General features: G+C 40.2%; 1 protein-coding gene across 1 annotated transcript; it reads left to right on the top strand.

Moving 5' to 3' along the window:
• The first annotated feature begins 5,286 nt into the window (after positions 1-5,286).
• On the top strand, positions 5,287-17,650 carry LOC134601908 (extracellular calcium-sensing receptor-like). Its single transcript, XM_063446413.1, has 6 exons — positions 5,287-5,562; positions 10,194-10,485; positions 12,772-13,602; positions 14,672-14,899; positions 15,534-15,657; positions 16,728-17,650. Exons 1-6 carry the CDS (start codon positions 5,381-5,383, stop codon positions 17,648-17,650), a joined length of 2,580 nt encoding a protein of 859 aa, XP_063302483.1. The 5' UTR covers positions 5,287-5,380.
• The last annotated feature ends 2,036 nt before the right edge of the window (positions 17,651-19,686 follow it).

The raw sequence follows: 19,686 nt of genomic DNA on the forward strand, positions 1-19,686 counted from the left end.
CACCCTGTTACCTCCCTCTCACTCTGCCACCTCACCTGTCACCCCTTCTCACCCCACCTCTTACTCTGTCACCCACACTATGTCACCCACCCTTACTCTGTCACCTCACTCTGCCACTCCCCAAACAATATGCCACCCCCTCTCAGCCTGTCACCCCACCTCACATTGTCAGCCCCTAACACTGTCATCCCCTCTCACCCTGTCACTCCACCTCACATTTTAGCCCCTAACACAATGTCATCCCCTCTCACCATGTCACTCCACCTCACATTGTCAGCCCCTAACACTATGTCACCCCCTCTCACCATGTCACTCCACCTCACATTGTCAGCCCCTAACACTATGTCACCCCCTCTTACCATGTCACCCCACCTCACATTATCAGCCCCTAACACTGTCACCCCACCTCACACTGTCAGCCCTTAACACTATGTCACCCCACCTTACACTGTCAGCCCCTCACACTCTATCACCCCACCTCACACTCTGTCACCCCCATCACACTCTGTCACCCCATCACACTCTGTCACCCCCTACACAATGTCACCCCCCCTCTCACACTAGGTTTCCCCCCATCACACATTAGGTCTCCCTCCTCTCACATTATGCCACCCCTTCACACTCACCCACCCTCTTACTCTCACACTCCCCTCTTATTCTGTTACCCACCTTCACTATGTCACCCTCCCTCTCACTCTGTCACACCCTTTTACGAATGTAACCCTCTCACACTGTTACCACCCTCATACTCTGTCACCACCCCTCACACTATGTCATTTCCCCCACACACTCTGTCACCACTCTCTGCGCACACTGACACCCCTCCATACACACTGTCTCTCCCTCCGCACACACGGGCACCACTCTCCGCACTTGGGCACCTCCCTTCATTCTCACCGTCAACCCTCAACACTCTGGCACCCACCTCCATACACTTTGGCACCCTCCTGCTCTTTTACACTCACCCTGCCAAAGTTACCCCTTAACTCACCCTGTCACCCCCTGAAGGCAATAATTATACACACTGTCATAAAACATAGCTCCGCCATAAACTCCGTGCCAAAGGCCACAGGCAGTACACAAACATACACATGCTCAGAGAAACATGCATACATATACAAGTATACTCACTGCCAGACACACACTTTCAGGCACACAGAGGTAGACAATGCAACGATGTATACATAGACTAGCTCTCTATATCCAGTGCTGCAAGCTCCCTCTTCAATATATCTACAGCTTCTTATACACACAAATCAACTGCTATTTTTTCAATAATGGTGTTAGTGGGGGCCTCATGTATGAGTCTCGCCTAAGGCCTCACCAAGTCTAGAGCCGCCACTGCTCACGGTTGACATACAAAAATACCCCACCACCTTTCCTGTTTTTCCTATCCTTGTAACCATTTAAGTTAACTGCCCAGTCATGTGTCTCATCCCACCATGGTTCAGTTATGCCTATTATGTTATATTGTTTAGTGTATGGTCTAGTTCTCCCCTTTTGTTATTTGGGCTTCTTTCATTAGTAAGCATACATTTAATATTATCATGAGTCATTTGTACTTTTTGTGAATTTTTATCAATATTACACACCTCCTCTGTTTTGATCTTGCCCCTCCCCTGTCTCCACACCCCTTATACTAAGCTAAAGCCCATCTCTTTGCTGTCCTATCTTCATTTTATAGATTGCTATGACCCTCCTTACCTACCACTAGTTTAAAATCTCCTCCAACCTTCTAGCCATCTATGTTTCTGATCATTTACTATCAGGAGCACCAAGATGGCTGCCAACCATGTGCATCAAAGATCATCAAGATGGCCATCAGCCATGTGTTCTGGTGTAACCTAATCACACTAACAAAATACCTGATTTTTCAGGTGAGACTCACAGTGTTTGAAGAGACACCCAGTAACCCCGTGTGACACTCTTCCAGTGTGATCAGATGCATGTCTCAGCATTGAGAACGGTATATGGTCAGACACAGAGAATGCATTCTGCAGCTCTATGACAGGATCTGTGAGCTAAACTGCACGCACAACGCACAACACAGCTGGATAAACAGTGCGTTTTGCCCTCTGATGCTGATGTCTGGCATAATACAGCAGATATTTCTTAAGATCTATGCATTAGAAATGTACAAACATACAACCTATAAAGCATAAACATGATAACAGTTTTCCTTTAACTGTTGCTTGACTCCTTTTTGCATTTATGTAACATAGTCAAAGTGATTTTTCTGTTGACCATTCGCTATGTTCGATCTGAGCATGCAGATACTGATATTTATTATTTTATTTTAAGGCTCTCTTAGAATAAGAAGTGTGTGAATATTTTTAAAATAACATTAGGAACTGTTTTAAACATCTGAGGTACATGTGGGAAATCCCAACTGCACAATGACAACTATAATTTGCTCCAACGGGACAGTCTGATCCCTAGCATTGAAACAGTAAATGTCCATTGAGGATCCAGCTTTTTGGCCCCTGGGGATATGGACGGTGTATATAAACCTGGGCTGTGTGCATTTACTGAGGACTTATTCTGTAAAATACCTGCATTATCTCTAAGTTTAAGAAGGACAAACTCTGAAAAACGAAGAGCCAGTATGAGGTGTTGTGAGTATCAATTTTGTTTAGTGTATCACCAATATTATTGCACAGATTATTAGGCACAATATAAGCATTGTGTGTATCTGCTTCTTGTTACTGCTAATCCATACCGCCTAAAAGGTCCCTGTTTGTGAGGGACAGTGCCTGTTTGGGCTCTGAGCCCACTGTTTGCCTTTTCTATTCTAATATCTGTCTTTTCTAGGAGCTCCATATTGTTGGTGGGTCTGAAGGTATAACAGAGCTCCCCAGAAATAATACTCACAGTAACACAGCTTTAAACTATAATAAATGTGTTTAGAAATTAGTCTGTGTAAATAAGACACATTCTTCTTCTTCTAGATATTTGTTTTGCCTTAATTGTTATTACTAAGTCACCTAAAATTTCTCAGAAGTTTCTGTCCCTCTCTACACCACCACTCACACCCCTAAATCTAAACATCTGAAATGTTGAGCACTATGCTTCTATGTACATCCTGAAACCACACTTTGATACCCCTGTCCTGTCTGCCACATGCATCCTGCTCCCTAAAATACACTCTACTATTACTGTACTGACGTGTCCAGAACAGATATTCTCAAATTATACTCTGCTACTCCTGCATTGTCCCCCAAAAGCTCATTACTACAATCCTCATGCATCCCCCATAATAGTGCACAGGAAAAGTATCTACATCTCTAATATATGCTCTGCTATCCTGGCATTCACATCCACAAATACACCCTGATATTGCAGTACTCACGTCCCCAAAATACACCCTGCTATTCCAGTACTCACGTCCCCAAAATACACCCTGCTATTCCAGTACTCACGTCCCCATAATACACCCTGCTATTCCAGTACTCACATCCCCATAATACACCCTGCTATTCCAGTACTCACGTCCCCATAATACACCCTGCTATTCCAGTACTCACGTCACCATAATACACCCTGCTATTCCAGTACTCACATCCCCAAATACACACTACTATTCCAGTACTCACGTCCCCATAATACACCCTGCTATTCCAGTACTTACATTCCCAACTATGCCCCGCTATTCCATTATTCACAATTAGCAAGTAAACCCTGTTATTGGAGTACTCATATCCCTAAAGTACACAATACACTCCATAATAATATCCTCTAATATTTCTGAATTCATCTCTTTACAGTAACGGTATTATTCTGTATTACTATGTCCATACATTTTCTCTTCCCTATTCTCTGTACTGACCTTGAACACACGTATAGCCATATGCCTGTCTCAAACTATTGTAGACATAGACCTCTGTGAATTATTTTATTTATATATTATGGGTAATGTTAGCTAAATTGCAACGGGAATGATGAATTTTACTCTACACGGAATGCCGGCTATTTCTGATATTACTGATGTTCTCTGGCCATTACCTCCATATTCTCTCTACCTTTTGTCTCAACTCCCCATCTTAACATGTAATTGAAAGCTTCATGGACTATGCCCTGTCTTTGAGCCTCGCATCCAGCATGTTGCCAAATCCTGTAGATTCCATTTAAAAAACATAACCCGCATCCGCCCCTTTCTTACACAAGATGCTACCAAGGAGCTTGTCCATGCTCTAGTAATTTCCCGCATGGATTATCGTAACCCTCTCCTAATTGGTCTTCCCAAAAGCCATATTGCCTGCTACAGTCTGTAATGAATGCTGCCGCCAGACTGATTTTCCTCTCTAGTCGGTCCTCTCACACCTCACGCCTCTGTCAGTCCTTACATTGGCTTCCTGTATCCTATAGGAGTCAATTCAAAGTGCTAACCCATACCTATAAAGCACTGAACAACTCTAGCCCCTCTTATATCTCTTCACTGATCCATAGGTATGCACCTTCTCGATCTCTCCGCTCTGCCCGTGATCTTCTCCTGTCCGCTGCTCGCACCCGTACGGCCAACTCAGGACTTCTCGCGAGTGGCTCCCTGCCTACCACCATCAGACTCTCCCCGAGTATTCAATCGTTTAAGAAGTGCCTTAAAACCCATCTCTTGAGGAAAGTTTATGGCCTCCCAGACTAACCTCTACCTCACCTACCAGTCTCTTGCTCTCTCCTTATGGGCAGCACTCTACTCTCTCCTCCAGCTCTGCTTCACACCTTATATGATTGCTATTTCCTGTCCTAATGTGTTTTATACCCCACCTCCTATAGACTGTAAGCTTGTTTGAGCAGGGTCCTCTTCAACCTATCGTTCCTGTAAGTTTACTTGTAATTATCCTATCTTTAGTTAAATCCCCCCTCTCATAATATTGTAAATCACTATGGAATCTGTCGGCGCTATATAAATGGCAATAATGATAATAATAATGATAATAATCTAGAAAAGTACTTTGTATGAAAGAACCTCAGTGGCTTGATTTCATCCCACACTTTGTTTTGCTCTGTATATAATGTATTGTCTTTTTCCCCAGTAGTACAGAGCTGCAGCATAAAAGTCAGTAATAATAATAATTATGTTCCAACTCTGACACATGCTTTATTGATCATTTCTCTACATTAATTGCCAGGTCTGTTTCGGCCAATGGGAATCCCATGCATTGTACAGCTCTGTAAAAAAACATATAATGGCATATATTTACCTTTTTTAATGTGTGTACATTTCTTTTTAATATGGCTTGAATAAGATCACACTGACCAAAACGTTGTCTTTTTTGAACGCAGTAAACCACATCAAAAAATATAAACTGACGGAGTCTTGGATTTTCTTTTTCCTCTTGTAAATATGAGATTCTGTCTGTATATGAAGAATTGGCACCTGGTCATGTTCCTTCTAATTCCTGTATTTTACTCTGAAGACCAGCAATGCAGACTGCCCGTCACAGAGCTCGGAGGGATGTTACAGCCTGGAGATATAATGGTCGGGGTGATATTACCTCTGCATCTTGATAACTTGTATCAAACGATATTCTTTAATGAGACACCACCCAGTTTCCCATGTTTCAGGTAAGATCAGATTTCACTGTGTGCTCGAGTATTGATTCCTTTTACTGCAAATTACACAAACCCCACATACTGCTCTGAACATTCTATCAATGTTTTTAAATGGGTGCTCAATGTATTTAGTAACCTGCCGTTATAGTTATGGGGTAAATAGTATATGGATGCTGTCCCTCTGGATTGTCTAAAATTATATTCAATAGTATTGAAAACAATGACTCTAACAGCACATACAGTGAGGACCCTCTGCTGCAGTTTGGATAATGTGGAATTACAGGGAGTGCAGAATTATTAGGCAAGTTGTATTTTTGAGGATTAATTTTATTATTGAACAACAACCATGTTCTCAATGAACCCAAAAAACTCATTAATATCAAAGCTGAATATTTTTGGAAGTAGTTTTTAGTTTGTTTTTAGTTATAGCTATTTTAGGGGGATATATGTGTGTGCAAGTGACTATTACTGTGCATAATTATTAGGCAACTTAACAAAAAACAAATATATACCCATTTCAATTATTTATTTTTACCAGTGAAACCAATATAACATCTCAACATTCACAAATATACATTTCTGACATTCAAAAACATAACAAAAACAAATCAGTGACCAATATAGCCACCTTTCTTTGCAAGGACACTCAAAAGCCTGCCATCCATGGATTCTGTCAGTGTTTTGATCTGTTCACCATCAACATTGCGTGCAGCAGCAACCACAGCCTCCCAGACACTGTTCAGAGAGGTGTACTGTTTTCCCTCCTTGTAAATCTCACATTTGATGATGGACCACAGGTTCTCAATGGGGTTCAGATCAGGTGAACAAGGAGGCCATGTCATTAGATTTTCTTCTTTTATACCCTTTCTTGCCAGCCACGCTGTGGAGTACTTGGACGCGTGTGATGGAGCATTGTCCTGCATGAAAATCATGTTTTTCTTGAAGGATGCAGACTTCTTCCTGTACCACTGCTTGAAGAAGGTGTCTTCCAGAAACTGGCAGTAGGACTGGGAGTTGAGCTTGACTCCATCCTCAACCCAAAAAGGCCCCACAAGCTCATCTTTGATGATACCAGCCCAAACCAGTACTCCACCTCCACCTTGCTGGCGTCTGAATCGGACTGGAGCTCTCTGCCCTTTACCAATCCATCCATCTGGCCCATCAAGACTCACTCTCATTTCATCAGTCCATAAAACCTTAGAAAAATCAGTCTTGAGATATTTTTTGGCCCAGTCTTGACGTTTCAGCTTGTGTGTCTTGTTCAGTGGTGGTCGTCTTTCAGCCTTTCTTACCTTAGCCATGTCTCTGAGTATTGCACACCTTGTGCTTTTGGGCACTCCAGTGATGTTGCAGCTCTGAAATATGGCCAAACTGGTGGCAAGTGGCATCTTGGCAGCTGCACGCTTGACTTTTCTCAGTTCATGGGCAGTTATTTTGCGCCTTGGTTTCTCCACACGCTTCTTGCGACCCTGTTGACTATTTTGAATGAAACGCTTGATTGTTCGATGATCACGCTTCAGAAGCTTTGCAATTTTAAGAGTGCTGCCTCCCTCTGCAAGATATCTCACTATTTTTGACTTTTCTGAGCCTGTCAAGTCCTTCTTTTGACCCATTTTGCCAAAGGAAAGGAAGTTGCCTAATAATTATGCACACCTGATATAGGGTGTTGATGTCATTAGACCACACCCCTTCTCATTACAGAGATGCACATCACCTAATATGCTTAATTGGCAGTAGGCTTTCGAGCCTATAAAGCTTGGAGTAAGACAACATGCATAAAGAGGATGATGTGGTCAAAATACTCATTTGCCTAATAATTCTGCACTCCCTGTATGTGATTGTTGTGACTAGTGTTGTTTTTTAATCTTTCACTAATCACTGTATGCAATATAAACACACACACACACACACACACACACACACACACACAAGAATACAAATACATACAGTCAGATTCTTTATGATAATATACTCATCCATACAAACACTCTTATGCAGAAGCATTCATATAAACTGTGTTCAAATTTCAATGAAATCAAAAGGTATCAGAAGATAAGCATATTTTATATCAGTAGCAATGCTAGTAAGAATTATAGTTTCAAATGTGGGATTTCTTAGCGATTACATAGAAACATTAAATGTGACGGCAGATAAGAGTCATTCGGCCCATCTAGTCTGCCCAATTTTCATAATACTTGCATTAGTCTCTTAAATCTAGGATTGACTCATGCCTATCCCACGCATACTTAAACGTCCTCACTGTTTAACCTCTACCAGTTAAGCTGGAAGTTTATTCCATGCATCCACTACCTTCTCAACTGTGTTAATTCCCTTTATTTATTTAAATATTTCTATTATATCCCCCATGCCTATCCCATTCCCTGCTGCTCTATTACATTGCCTGGCTACCTTTAAGTCATCTGAAATAATTACCCCTAAATCGCTTTCTTCAGATGTGCGTTAGGACTGTATTAAAATATTCTGTACTCTGCCTTTGGATTTTGATGCCCAAGGTGCATTATCTTGCACTTATCCACATTAAATGTCAGTTGCCACAGCTCTGACTAATTTTCCTGTTTACCTAAATTATTAGCCATTTGGCTTATCCTTCCTGGAACATTAACCCTAATGCAAATCTTAGTATCATCTGCAAAAAGATATACCTTATTATCACGACCTTCTGCAATATCACTAATAAAAATATTAAAGAGAATGGGTCCAAGTACAGATCCCTGAGGTACCTCACTGGTGACAAGACCAAGCTTCAAATATACTCCATTGACTACAACCCTCTGTTGCCTCTCACTGAGTCACTGCCTTACCCATTCAACAATATTGGAGTTCAAACAGATTGTAGTTTATTGATAAGCCTTCTATGTGCAACAGTGTCAAAAGCCTTACTGAAATATAAGAAAGAAATGTCTACTGCACCATCTTGATCTAATATTTTAGTTACCCAATTGGTTACCCATTGATTTGTAAGGTAGGTGTTAAGCTAGATGTCACTGCAAGTTTTATATATCCTTGCCCCCAGCAATTACAATGAATGTCTTGAGTAATGTGTAAATGTGCCCTATAGCCATATACAATTAAGCAAAGTAGATGGTAGGAACCGCACTCATTCCCAATGGCCACAGGTGCTTCAGAGCAGGACCAGCAATCCAGATTAATAGGCAAAAAAGAAGGACTTGAAAAAGACCTTCATGGTCGAAACGTTGCGTTGCATTCTGTTACAATAAAACTGCCTGCGGCTTGAATTCGGAGTGCCTGCGAGTCCTTTTTTGCCTATAGCCATATACAGACACCTCCAGGGATCTCAGACATACTCGTAGCAGTCCAGATTCTAAATTCTATCAGGAAATATCTTGTCAGACCTGGAGAGCATTGAGAAGGTAGGCCAGAAGTCCAAATATAAAAGCATACTGCTTCACTCTAATAATACACTGTCAACACACATCACACTGTAATGTACAAACTGCACACAACACTTTCACTGAACCCTATCTTGTATCACTGAACCTACTGATACAATGTCACTGCTCCTCCATCCTGCCCTGTAACCTATATCATACTCCTGTACTTACTGACCATATCCACTGTCATTGCACCTCTATCCTGTGCTATAACCTTCCTCATATACCTGTACTCACTGACCATACACACTGTGACCTACCTCATATCACTGTACTCAGTGACCGTACACACTGTGACCTACCTAATATACCTGTACTAACTGACCATACACACTGTGACCTACCTCATATCACTGTACTCAGTGACCGTACACACTGTGACCTACCTAATATACCTGTACTCACTGACCATACACACTGTGACCTACCTCATATCACTGTACTCAGTGACCGTACACACTGTGACCTACCTAATATACCTGTACTCACTGACCATACACACTGTGACCTACCTCATATCACTGTACTCAGTGACCGTACACACTGTGACCTACCTAATATACCTGTACTCACTGACCATACACACTGTGACCTACCTCATATCACTGTACTCAGTGACCGTACACACTGTGACCTACCTTATATACCTGTACTCACTGACCATACACACTGTGACCTACCTCATATCACTGTACTCAGTGACCATACACAGTGTAACCTACATCATACCCTTGTACTTACTGACCATATCCACTGTCATTGCACCTCTATTCTGTCCTGTAGCCAACCTCATATCCCTGTACTCAGTGACCATACACAGTGTAACCTACATCATACCCTGGTACTTACTGACCATATCCACTGTCATTGCACCTCTATTCTGTCCTGTAACCAACCTCATATACCTGTACTCAATGAACATACACACTGTAACCTACCTCATATCCCTGTGCTCAATGACCATACACAATACAACTTACCTCACATGTCTGTACACACTGTTTCTATCCACTGTCATGGCACCTCTATCCTGTGCAGTAACCTTATCTTCCTATTGTTATTGACTTTATCCTCATCTCAATCAATGCATCTAATCTCAGCACAACATAATTTCTCCCCATTACAGCTCTGTCCTATCCAACTGTCCTCACCAACTGAGAAGTCCTCTCTTTTATATTTTGGTATTCTGTACTTATATCTTTTTCTCTGTTATTTTAATTTGCTTTGAAGCTTCCACTATGAGAGCTATCAGTATCTTCAAACAGTGATATTCGCTATAGAGGAAATCAACAGGAATCCTAATATTCTCACCAATATCTCCCTTGGATATCAAGCATATGATTCGTGCAGTATGTTGAAGCAGAGCATGCAGGGAACCTTTCAAGTACTGACAGGACACAGTATGGCCATTCCTAATTATCGATGCACTGGGGACGTCCCTTTAAGTGCTGTCATTGGCCAGTCTGCATCAACACACTCGATTATGCTGGCACATATCTTGGGACTCTACAGATACCCACAGGTAAGAGCCAAGAAAAAAGGTCACACTATAGCCAGCTATCCATATGGAAATCCCCTAGTAATTGCATTCAAATCCTGATCAACAGGTGTTTAAAATGCTTTGTCATATTTAGAAAGCAGATTATTATGATATAGTTTTCACTTCAGATTGTGAAATATTTAACTTGATAATGTATGCTATTCACGTGTAAATTCTTCAGATGAGATTAGCTCTTACCAATCCAGTTCTGAGATGTGGATATTGTTACTTGGATAGATGTGAATCTCCGCTGGTAGACTTAATCAGAATTCAAGAGAAGCTTAGTGCAGCAATTCCCATCCCATTCCCCAACAACTGGACGATACACAGCTTTGGGAGTCAACTGTTTTTTATTGAGCCACAATAAACAATTATACAATTCCCCATGCATTGGGTTTCTTTAATGACATTTGAGGGGCTTTCCCCTGGTGGACCTTGTTGGGGACAGGGAACAAAGACACATTTCCCATGATCCTTTCCTGCACTTGGAAGATAATTGCGCAAGGACAATTCTTGAATTAGATTATACAAGTACAGAAAATGAAACAATAATTTAAAACATCATAACTCCCAAAATATTAATCAGAACTCCACGAAAGACACTTCACCGAATAGCAAGGATCTGAGCGCCCAATCTGACGAAATACCGCCCAGATCCATTTGGTAAAACAGGAACGCCATTTGAGTGAAGTTTAGATTGGTCAGCCACAAGGCGAAGCCCCAAAACAGTTCCATGCGGTTGAATGCTTTGACCGGTCTTCTTTCGGGAGTTCTCACGACTAAAGTAATGAATAGAAGTGCTCATGAACTGGATAGTCGTGTGCCTGAGGTTCGTTCGTTCAATTCCGTCGAATGCAGCTTTTCTAGACGAAAGGGAACGAACGTACGAACAAGATGGAAGTTCAGCGGTGTTCGCGAGGTTCGATTATATAGTTCCACGCACTTGACGACCAAACACCGTTGGGCGTTCGTGCGCAAAGATGGCTGCCGCCACGTGTTCAGTTATACAAATGGCGGTTACCCATCCAACCATTTAGAACCTTGAAGTTTTAAGGTGTTACAATACTCGATTGGGGGCACACAACTCCTCTGGGTGGTCTTCCTGTTCGGTGGTTGGTTCGACTGACAAACAACATGCCCATATTCCATTCGGTAACTTTAAATAGACGAACCACTCAGTCTCCTATACAAATAAGTGGCTAGTTTTGCCACAGATACCTCTGTATTTGGACTGTTGGATCAGTCATCTGAAACATGACTTATAATATTGTACTTTATATGAAATACAGGTAAAAATTTTGTAAAAAAAATGTTTAAAAATCTATTCATGAACTGAAGAAGGCGATCAAACCCAAAAAGGAGCAAAATGGACCAATCACTGTGCTGCAATATATATAGGCGAGTTAGTATTATGATAAAAGTCAGTTGTGGTGTGCCTAAACTGACTAGTGGGTGGGCCTGTAAAAAAAGAAAGCAAAATATATAAAGCTATTCAAAATATATAAAGCTATTCAGGCTTGACAAAGGCCCTTAGGAGTCAAAACGTTGCTTCTTGGTTTCTTGTTCCAATAAAAAATTGCCTCTAATTTGGAATTCGCTGGAGTGCCTGGATTACTTTCTATATTCAATTCTATATTTGGTCCTTTTTTGGTACTGGGGCTTATCCATTAGAGCACCCTGAATTCCATGACGAAGGATTGAGTGCACTTCCATCACCTACATATATAATTCTTTGAGTGTCTTTAGAACATTTCTTGCTATTGTAAAAACAATTGGTGGAGTCCAGCTAAAACATTTTAAGCCAACTACATTTTCTTGCTCCAAAAATTACTTCCAGATATTAATCTGTCTGAAAGGAAAGTGGTGGTGAGTGGTACTCATACTGTATTCACTTGTTTTACTGACTTTGTTTAAAGAGCTTTAGAAATAATATAATTGTTTTCCTTTATTGTAAATGATAGAATAAGAGGCAAAAGTACTTGGTTTGTTCTCCTTGTTTTTTTATTATTATTTTTGTGGGTGTCATATTGTAAGTCGGCATCATACATACACATATGCTTTTCATTATAACTTTCCATTTGTTAAAATGTCAATACATAGCATCTTCTGAATTATGTTGAAGAATTCTTTAATTTGCCCCTGTATATATGTAGTAAAATAATGTTTTCTCTGTTAAAATAGGACATGTTTCGGATTAGTATTAAGTCAAATAATGTATTATATTATTGTTTGCCTTCAATGCCAGTTTAATTTTCCATATACCAACAGATCAGTCACTTTTCGACTAGTCCTCTTTTAAGCAACCGCAATAAGTTCCCCTCTTTCTTCAGGACTGTCCCCAGTGATATCTTCCAGTCTAGAGGTATTGTCCAGCTGGTATTGCATTTTGGATGGACATGGGTGGGGATATTAGGTGTAGACAATGACTATGGCCAACAGGGAATTCAGACAGTCACTCAAGAAATAGTCAAGGCTGGTGGGTGTGTGGCTTTCACTGAGAATATTCTTAATAATCAACTTGACCGTGATGCTCCTCGAATTGTCAAGGTGATAAGGGACTCAACCGCAAAGGTTGTGATTGTCTTTTGCAGTGGTGCCAATTTGGTTCCTATTTTTGACGAGATGTTGTTAAAAAAAGTATCGAAAAAAATATTTGTTGCCAGTGAAGCATGGTCCACATACACTCTGATCAACATGGAGAAATATTCTGGGCTACTTGTTGGCACTATTGGCTTGGCTATTCCACATGGAATAATACCAGGGCTTAAAGATTTCCTCAACAACGTCCACCCATCTATGACATTAGGAAGGAGCTGGGCAAAGCTTCTATGGGAAAAATCTTTTGGATGCAAATATTTAGACATTAAAAATGTCACCATATCTACAAGTATGCAAACAAAGCAGTGTACTGGAGAAGAAAAACTAGAAAGCATTCAGAACAACTACAATGATGTTTCAAGTTTAAGAATCACCTACAATATTTACACTGCGGCTCATGTTTTGGCCAGGGCACTGGAAGATCTTAAAAAATGCAATAAGAGAGAAGGTGCATTTATTCTTGAGAGATGTGCAGACATTTGGAACTTCAAGTCATGGCAGGTACATATTTATTATCTCTATTTATTTGCACGGATTATTTTGTGGTATAGGTAACTAATAAATTAATTGCAATGAATCAACCATGTACAGGATTAAGATAACTTCAAATATAGGCCGTGGTGATTACATTTCTCTGGATCATTGTGTTAAAGGAATACTCCAAGCATCAATAACTACTGTAGTAATAGTTATCTTACCAGGAGTCTCCTGGTGCCACCCATTGTTAGTACTCAAACCAATTTCGAGAAGTTCAACTGCTTACCTTAGCGCTTTCATTAGCTCTATGTCTGAGCAAAGCCCTGCAGTTTAGAGCTAGCTCATTGGCCGAGAGGGTCAGCTAAGCATCCTCAGCTTATTTGTCATGCTCCAATGGGCTCAATGCATTTGACTGTATAATATTCAATAAAACATATACGGAAAAGGTGGTTCGTCGATTTCTGCATAAGCACCGTTCTCTTTGTAATTTAAGTAATATTTCATAGAATTAATAAAGTGATATTAAATCATGAGACCTTTAATTCCTGACTGATCAGGAATCATTGTGAAACAAAAAGTGGAAAACACCTTCAATTAGTGTACAATATTAGATACAACCTGGATACAGTGACCAGAGTAGTAATATTCTATATGAGAATATTGGGAAATCTAGGATAATAAGAAAATACAAATCATAGCATAATACTGTATAAAATAAATAGTGAGAGAATGAAGTCGGTATTGAACTCACAAACAAAAGTGAAAATCAGGCTTCTCAGGATTCTGATCAGGAATCATCAACTCATATTTTGAAGCTTAAAATGTGAAGAACCATGCTATCATTCATCGCGTTTCCTTCCAAACCAATCCAGAAAGTGAACCCTCAAATACAATCTCACAACCCACTACCTGGCCAATAGCTGCTTCGTTTACTGTGTATTGACATATTTTGTTGTAAAGATCTTATCTCAATTCACTGTCTTTTTATATTTGATCAGTTTATAAAATCTTAGATTAATATTTTCAGATTAAAAAACACTGTGGCTACTCATGCTATCTCTAATTAATAAGCTACATGTGTTTTCTCTTTCAGCTCTTGCATTACATGAAGAAAGTGACGGTCAAACTGAGCAGCGGGAGGGAGCTTTACTTTGATAGAAACGGGGACCCACCAGCTGTTTATGATATTATAAACTGGCAACTTGGCCCAAATGGTAGCATAAGGCATGTCAATGTGGGCAGTTATGACACGTCAGCATTTCTTGGACAAGTCTTTACCATAAACACAAGTGCCATAGTGTGGGGAACTAAAGACCAACAGGTAACACGCTTTTGTCATGATTTATTGGGCCTTAAAAAATAAACAGAAATTTTAGAAAATTAATTATTTTAAATTAAATTGTTATTGTGCCAGGAGGTTCCAGGGTGCACTCTTACCTTAAGGAGTTTTAACTGGTCTTAAATGTTTTAAACCCAAAAGTTGTCTCCAGCGCTGATCTCTAGGTCCCCCAGGCGATATACGGCTTCTGAATCTTATTTACAGTGCAGAGTGCTGTCAGGCAGTGGCTTTACTGATTGTCTAGAAAAGCCAGATGATGCTCTAAGCCAATCAGTAGTTCCCCATTGATAATATAATAAAAAAAAAATCAGTGGGAGCTACTAATTGGCTGGAGTTGTGTAAATGCCTGAGGTATCCCTTAAACTACCTCCTTGTAGGCAGCCATACTTTTCCAAGAGCTGTCTGACTGTGGTACAGGATTGACAACCATAAGAAAAGGTCATAGTGAGTTTTCTATTCCTTGCTATTATCTTAATGTCATCAGAAAAAAATGAATATCCTCCACAAAAACATACATAATCTATGTTTTTGTTGTATGACAATCATTATTAAAATAAAATGTCACTAGTAGAGTTATAATAATACAAGTAGCGGCTAATGCCTATTCTCTCCCCAGGTTCCTGTCTCAGTCTGCAGTCAGAGCTGTCTCCCTGGTTTTCGTAAAGCACCTAAAAGAGGACAAACAGCCTGCTGTTATGAGTGTGTTGCCTGTCCACAAGGTGAGATCTCCAATCAGACAGGTGAGTTTAATGCTCAATCAGACAGGTGAGTTTAATGCTCAATGATACTCTCAAATTTTGGTAAAGGGAATGTTAGACATGGTGAAGATTTCAGTTTTCCTGAGAACAGACGGCATGAAGATAGTCCACAAGCTGCTCTAAAAGTGTGTTCAAGGGGTTCCAATTGCTATTATGATGTATAGTAAGGGGGCTCTCGTGTCCCCTCCACTGCCCCCCATACCCAGGTGGAGGGGCCTTAATAAGTATAATAAAGAAGCAATCTAGTTTCCCATCCCCCATCCCTCACCCATGCTGGCCCTTATATTAAAAATTACAAATAGGGGAGAAACTATTGTACCCAACCCCAAATATAATGTTGTAGCACTGAAAATGCTATTGTCTGACACCACTCAAATAATAATAAGCCTCCCACCAGTGGCTAGGGATTACCCTAGTAATAGTGAGGAGGGGCAAAAATATGTAAAACATGTTTTTAAAAAAAAAAAAAGGTACCCAGTCACTACTTTTAAATGTTTAGTAGATATGCTCCCACCTGACCAGTGGCAGGTGGGTGCATATGGAGGATTTTATAGGATTTGTATTTACTTGTTTGTTTTACTAGTTTAATGTAGCAGCTGGCTATCATGCTCTAGCTAGCTGCCACATAATTAACCCTTGCACTTCCGAGGTATTTTATTAATAAATCATTCTAGTTTTTTTTTTTTAATTCAGTCTCTGAGATGAATTCTCTGAGCCTAGATTTGCCACATTCTGCCAAGGTTTCAGCCATCCGGTGAAGACTAGCATGGCTGGAATCCAGAACAAATTCAGGCATCACCAGGGCCTAAATAAAAAAAAACAGACATAGATGAGTTCCATCAACAATGTCTGGATTTTGCAATCTGAATGCCCCCCTATGAAGCCATATGGTTTTGCCCCATTCAATTTGAGGCCATTTAGACTTTTCGCAAATGTACAGAACATAATTGCAAAGTTGTCTCAAGTAGCCAATGGTATTTATGAGCATAACCACTTTTACAATATTGCATTTGAAATATGATGTAATATGTATTTGTAATTTCTAATTCCAGATTCTATTGCCTGCAGCAAGTGTCCATGGGATCAGTGGCCAAATCCTCAGAAATCACAATGCCTTCCAAAACCCTTAGAGTATCTCGCTTATGAAGACCCAATGGGAACTGCTATAATGACTGGGAGCATCACTTCCTCATTGGTTCCTGCTTGTATTTTAAGACTATTTATCAAGCACAAATCCACCCCCATTGTAAAAGCCAACAATTACTCATTAAGCTGCATTCTTCTAGTATCCCTTTCACTTTGTTTCCTATGTGCTATGGCTTTTGTTGGTTACCCTCAACCAATGATGTGTCTTCTACGCCAGATTATGTTTGGCATGGTTTTCACACTATGTATTTCTTGTATTTTGTCCAAAACTATCATGGTGGTTTGTGCCTTCATGGCCACCAAACCAGGAAGCAATCTGAGAAAATGGACCATGCCTCGGGTATCCTATTTTATAATTTGCATTTGTTGTCTTTTACAATTCTTCTTGTGTATCACTTGGTTATCTCTTGTTCCTCCATTCCCTGAACTAAACACAGAATCCCAACCGAGAATTATCACTGCTGAGTGTAATGAAGGATCGCCCATTGCTTTCTGGTGCATGTTGGGGTATCTTGGCCTCCTGGCCACTATCAGTTTCATTGTGGCCTTCTTGGCCAGGAGACTTCCTGACAGCTTCAATGAAGCCAAGTTCATCACCTTCAGTATGCTGGCCTTCCTCACTGTCTGGGTGTCCTTTATTCCAGCTTCACTCAGTGCCCGAGGAAAATACACAGTGGCAATGGAGATATTTGCAATCCTATCTTCTAGTTGGTCCCTTGTAATCTGTATGTTTGTCCCTAAATGCTTCATTCTAGTGTTCCGTCCTGATAGGAACTCCAAAGTACATCTAATGAGAAAAGAGACAGATCAATTCAATAGAACTAAATAAATGTTTATGGCATGTCATGTTCAGATTTTGATTCATTATATAATATTATAATATATACCAAGCTAATGTATCACAACTTTATAGAGCTCTAAAATGTTTATAAATTAAAATTAAAAAGCATGTAAAATATTGTTCATGTTTTGCATTTCAGATATATCTTTACATATAAAATTAATAGTCATATATTCAAACTGCATGAATGCATTGTAGGTGCACTAATTGTCTATGCTTGTCACAGTTACCGTATATACTCGAGTATAAGCCGAGTTTTTCAGCACATTTTTTGTGCTGAAAAACCCCAACTCGGCTTATACTCGAGTCAATAGTCTGTATTATGGCAATTTGCATTGCCATAATGCAGACAGGGGCTGTGGGGGCTGGCAGAGAGCGTTACTTACCTCTCCTGCAGCTCCTGTCAGCTCTCTCCTCCTCCGCGCCGTCCGTTCAGCACCTCGGTCAGCTCCCAGTGTAAATCTCGCGAGAGCCGTGGCTCTCGCGAGACTTACACTGTGAGCTGACAGAAGAGCTGCACGGACCGGCGGAGGAGGAGAGAGCTGACAGGAGCTGCAGGAAAGGTAAGTAACATCTCTGCAGCCCCCACAGCCCCCTCCTACACAGTGCCCATCCACTGGACCACCAGGGAAGGAGCCCCCCTCCCTGGCCAGCTAGCAAGCAGGGGGGGGGACGAAACAAAAATAAATTAATAATAAAATAATAATTAAAAAAAAAATAACATTACAAATAATAAATAATAATAATAAAATATGAAAATAATTTTAAAAAAAAATAAGTAAATAAAAAAAAATAATGAAAAAAAAATATTAAAATAATGTAAAAAAAATAATAAAATTGCCCCCCCAAGGCTCTGCAACACACACATACACTGCACTCATACACACTGCACTCATACACACTGCACTCATACACACACACACTGCATTCATACACACTGCACTCATACACACACTGCATTCATACACACACTGCACTCATACACACACTGCACTCATACACACACTGCACTCATACACACACTGCACTCATACACACACGCTGCACTCATACACACACGCTGCATTCATACACACACTGCACTCATACACACACACTGCATTCATACACACGCTGCACTCATACACACGCTGCACTCATACACACACTGCATTCATACACACACTGCACTCATACACACGCTGCATTCATACACACGCTGCACTCATACACACGCTGCACTCATGCACACACTGCATTCATACACACACACTGCATTCATTATACACACACTGTAAAAAAATATTCAATTAATATATTTTTTTTAGGATCTAATTTTATTTAGAAATTTACCAGTAGCTGCTGCATTTCCCACCCTAGTCTTATACTCGAGTCAATAAGTTTTCCCAGTTTTTTGGGGTAAAATTAGGGGCCTCGGCTTATATTCGGGTCGGCTTATACTCGAGTATATACGGTAATTGTTCATTTTCTGTTGTTTAAGGGAAGTTTTTTCAAAGGTACAAAATATTACTGGAAAAAGGAAAGAGTTCCAACAATAATAATTTGAAAATAATTTCCAAGGTATATCAGGGTAGGGGCTTCCATATTTATAGTCTATTACATCTTTCTCAAAGGAGCAGAGGTAGTCCCTAATCGAAAATTGTGATATCACTGATGATCTGGCAATGTTTCTGCAAAAGGACAGAAAATATGAGGTGTAGTTTATTCTCAACTTTAAACATATTATAAAGTCGTTATACTAGAGTAGGACTATCAAACTAATTTATTATGGATAGCCAAATTGTTCTCTGAAATAGGTATGGAGGGCCGCATGCACACAATTTATATTTACACCCAAGAAACAAGAAAAAAAATGTAAGCACAAATAACTTTATATAATGTCATATTTGTAATGAAAATGTGAATTTGTGTGCAGTGTTGGTGTTTGTATGCATGTGTGTGTTTGTAGTAATGGCATTTGAATGCAGGGGTGTGTTTGCATGTAGTGACATAGATATGCACATACACCCAAATACACACAGTCA

This window comes from Pelobates fuscus, chromosome 3, assembly GCF_036172605.1.
Source record: "Pelobates fuscus isolate aPelFus1 chromosome 3, aPelFus1.pri, whole genome shotgun sequence".
Classification (NCBI taxonomy): domain Eukaryota; kingdom Metazoa; phylum Chordata; class Amphibia; order Anura; family Pelobatidae; genus Pelobates; species Pelobates fuscus.

Bases quoted from the DNA above. Each gene is read 5' to 3' on its own strand.
- LOC134601908 (XM_063446413.1), top strand. From the start codon at position 5,381: ATGTTCCTTCTAATTCCTGTATTTTACTCTGAAGACCAGCAATGCAGA. The intron at 14,900-15,533 runs GTAACACGCTTT...TTCTCTCCCCAG, and splicing joins GGGGAACTAAAGACCAACAG to GTTCCTGTCTCAGTCTGCAG. The intron at 15,658-16,727 runs GTGAGTTTAATG...TTCTAATTCCAG, and splicing joins TGAGATCTCCAATCAGACAG to ATTCTATTGCCTGCAGCAAG.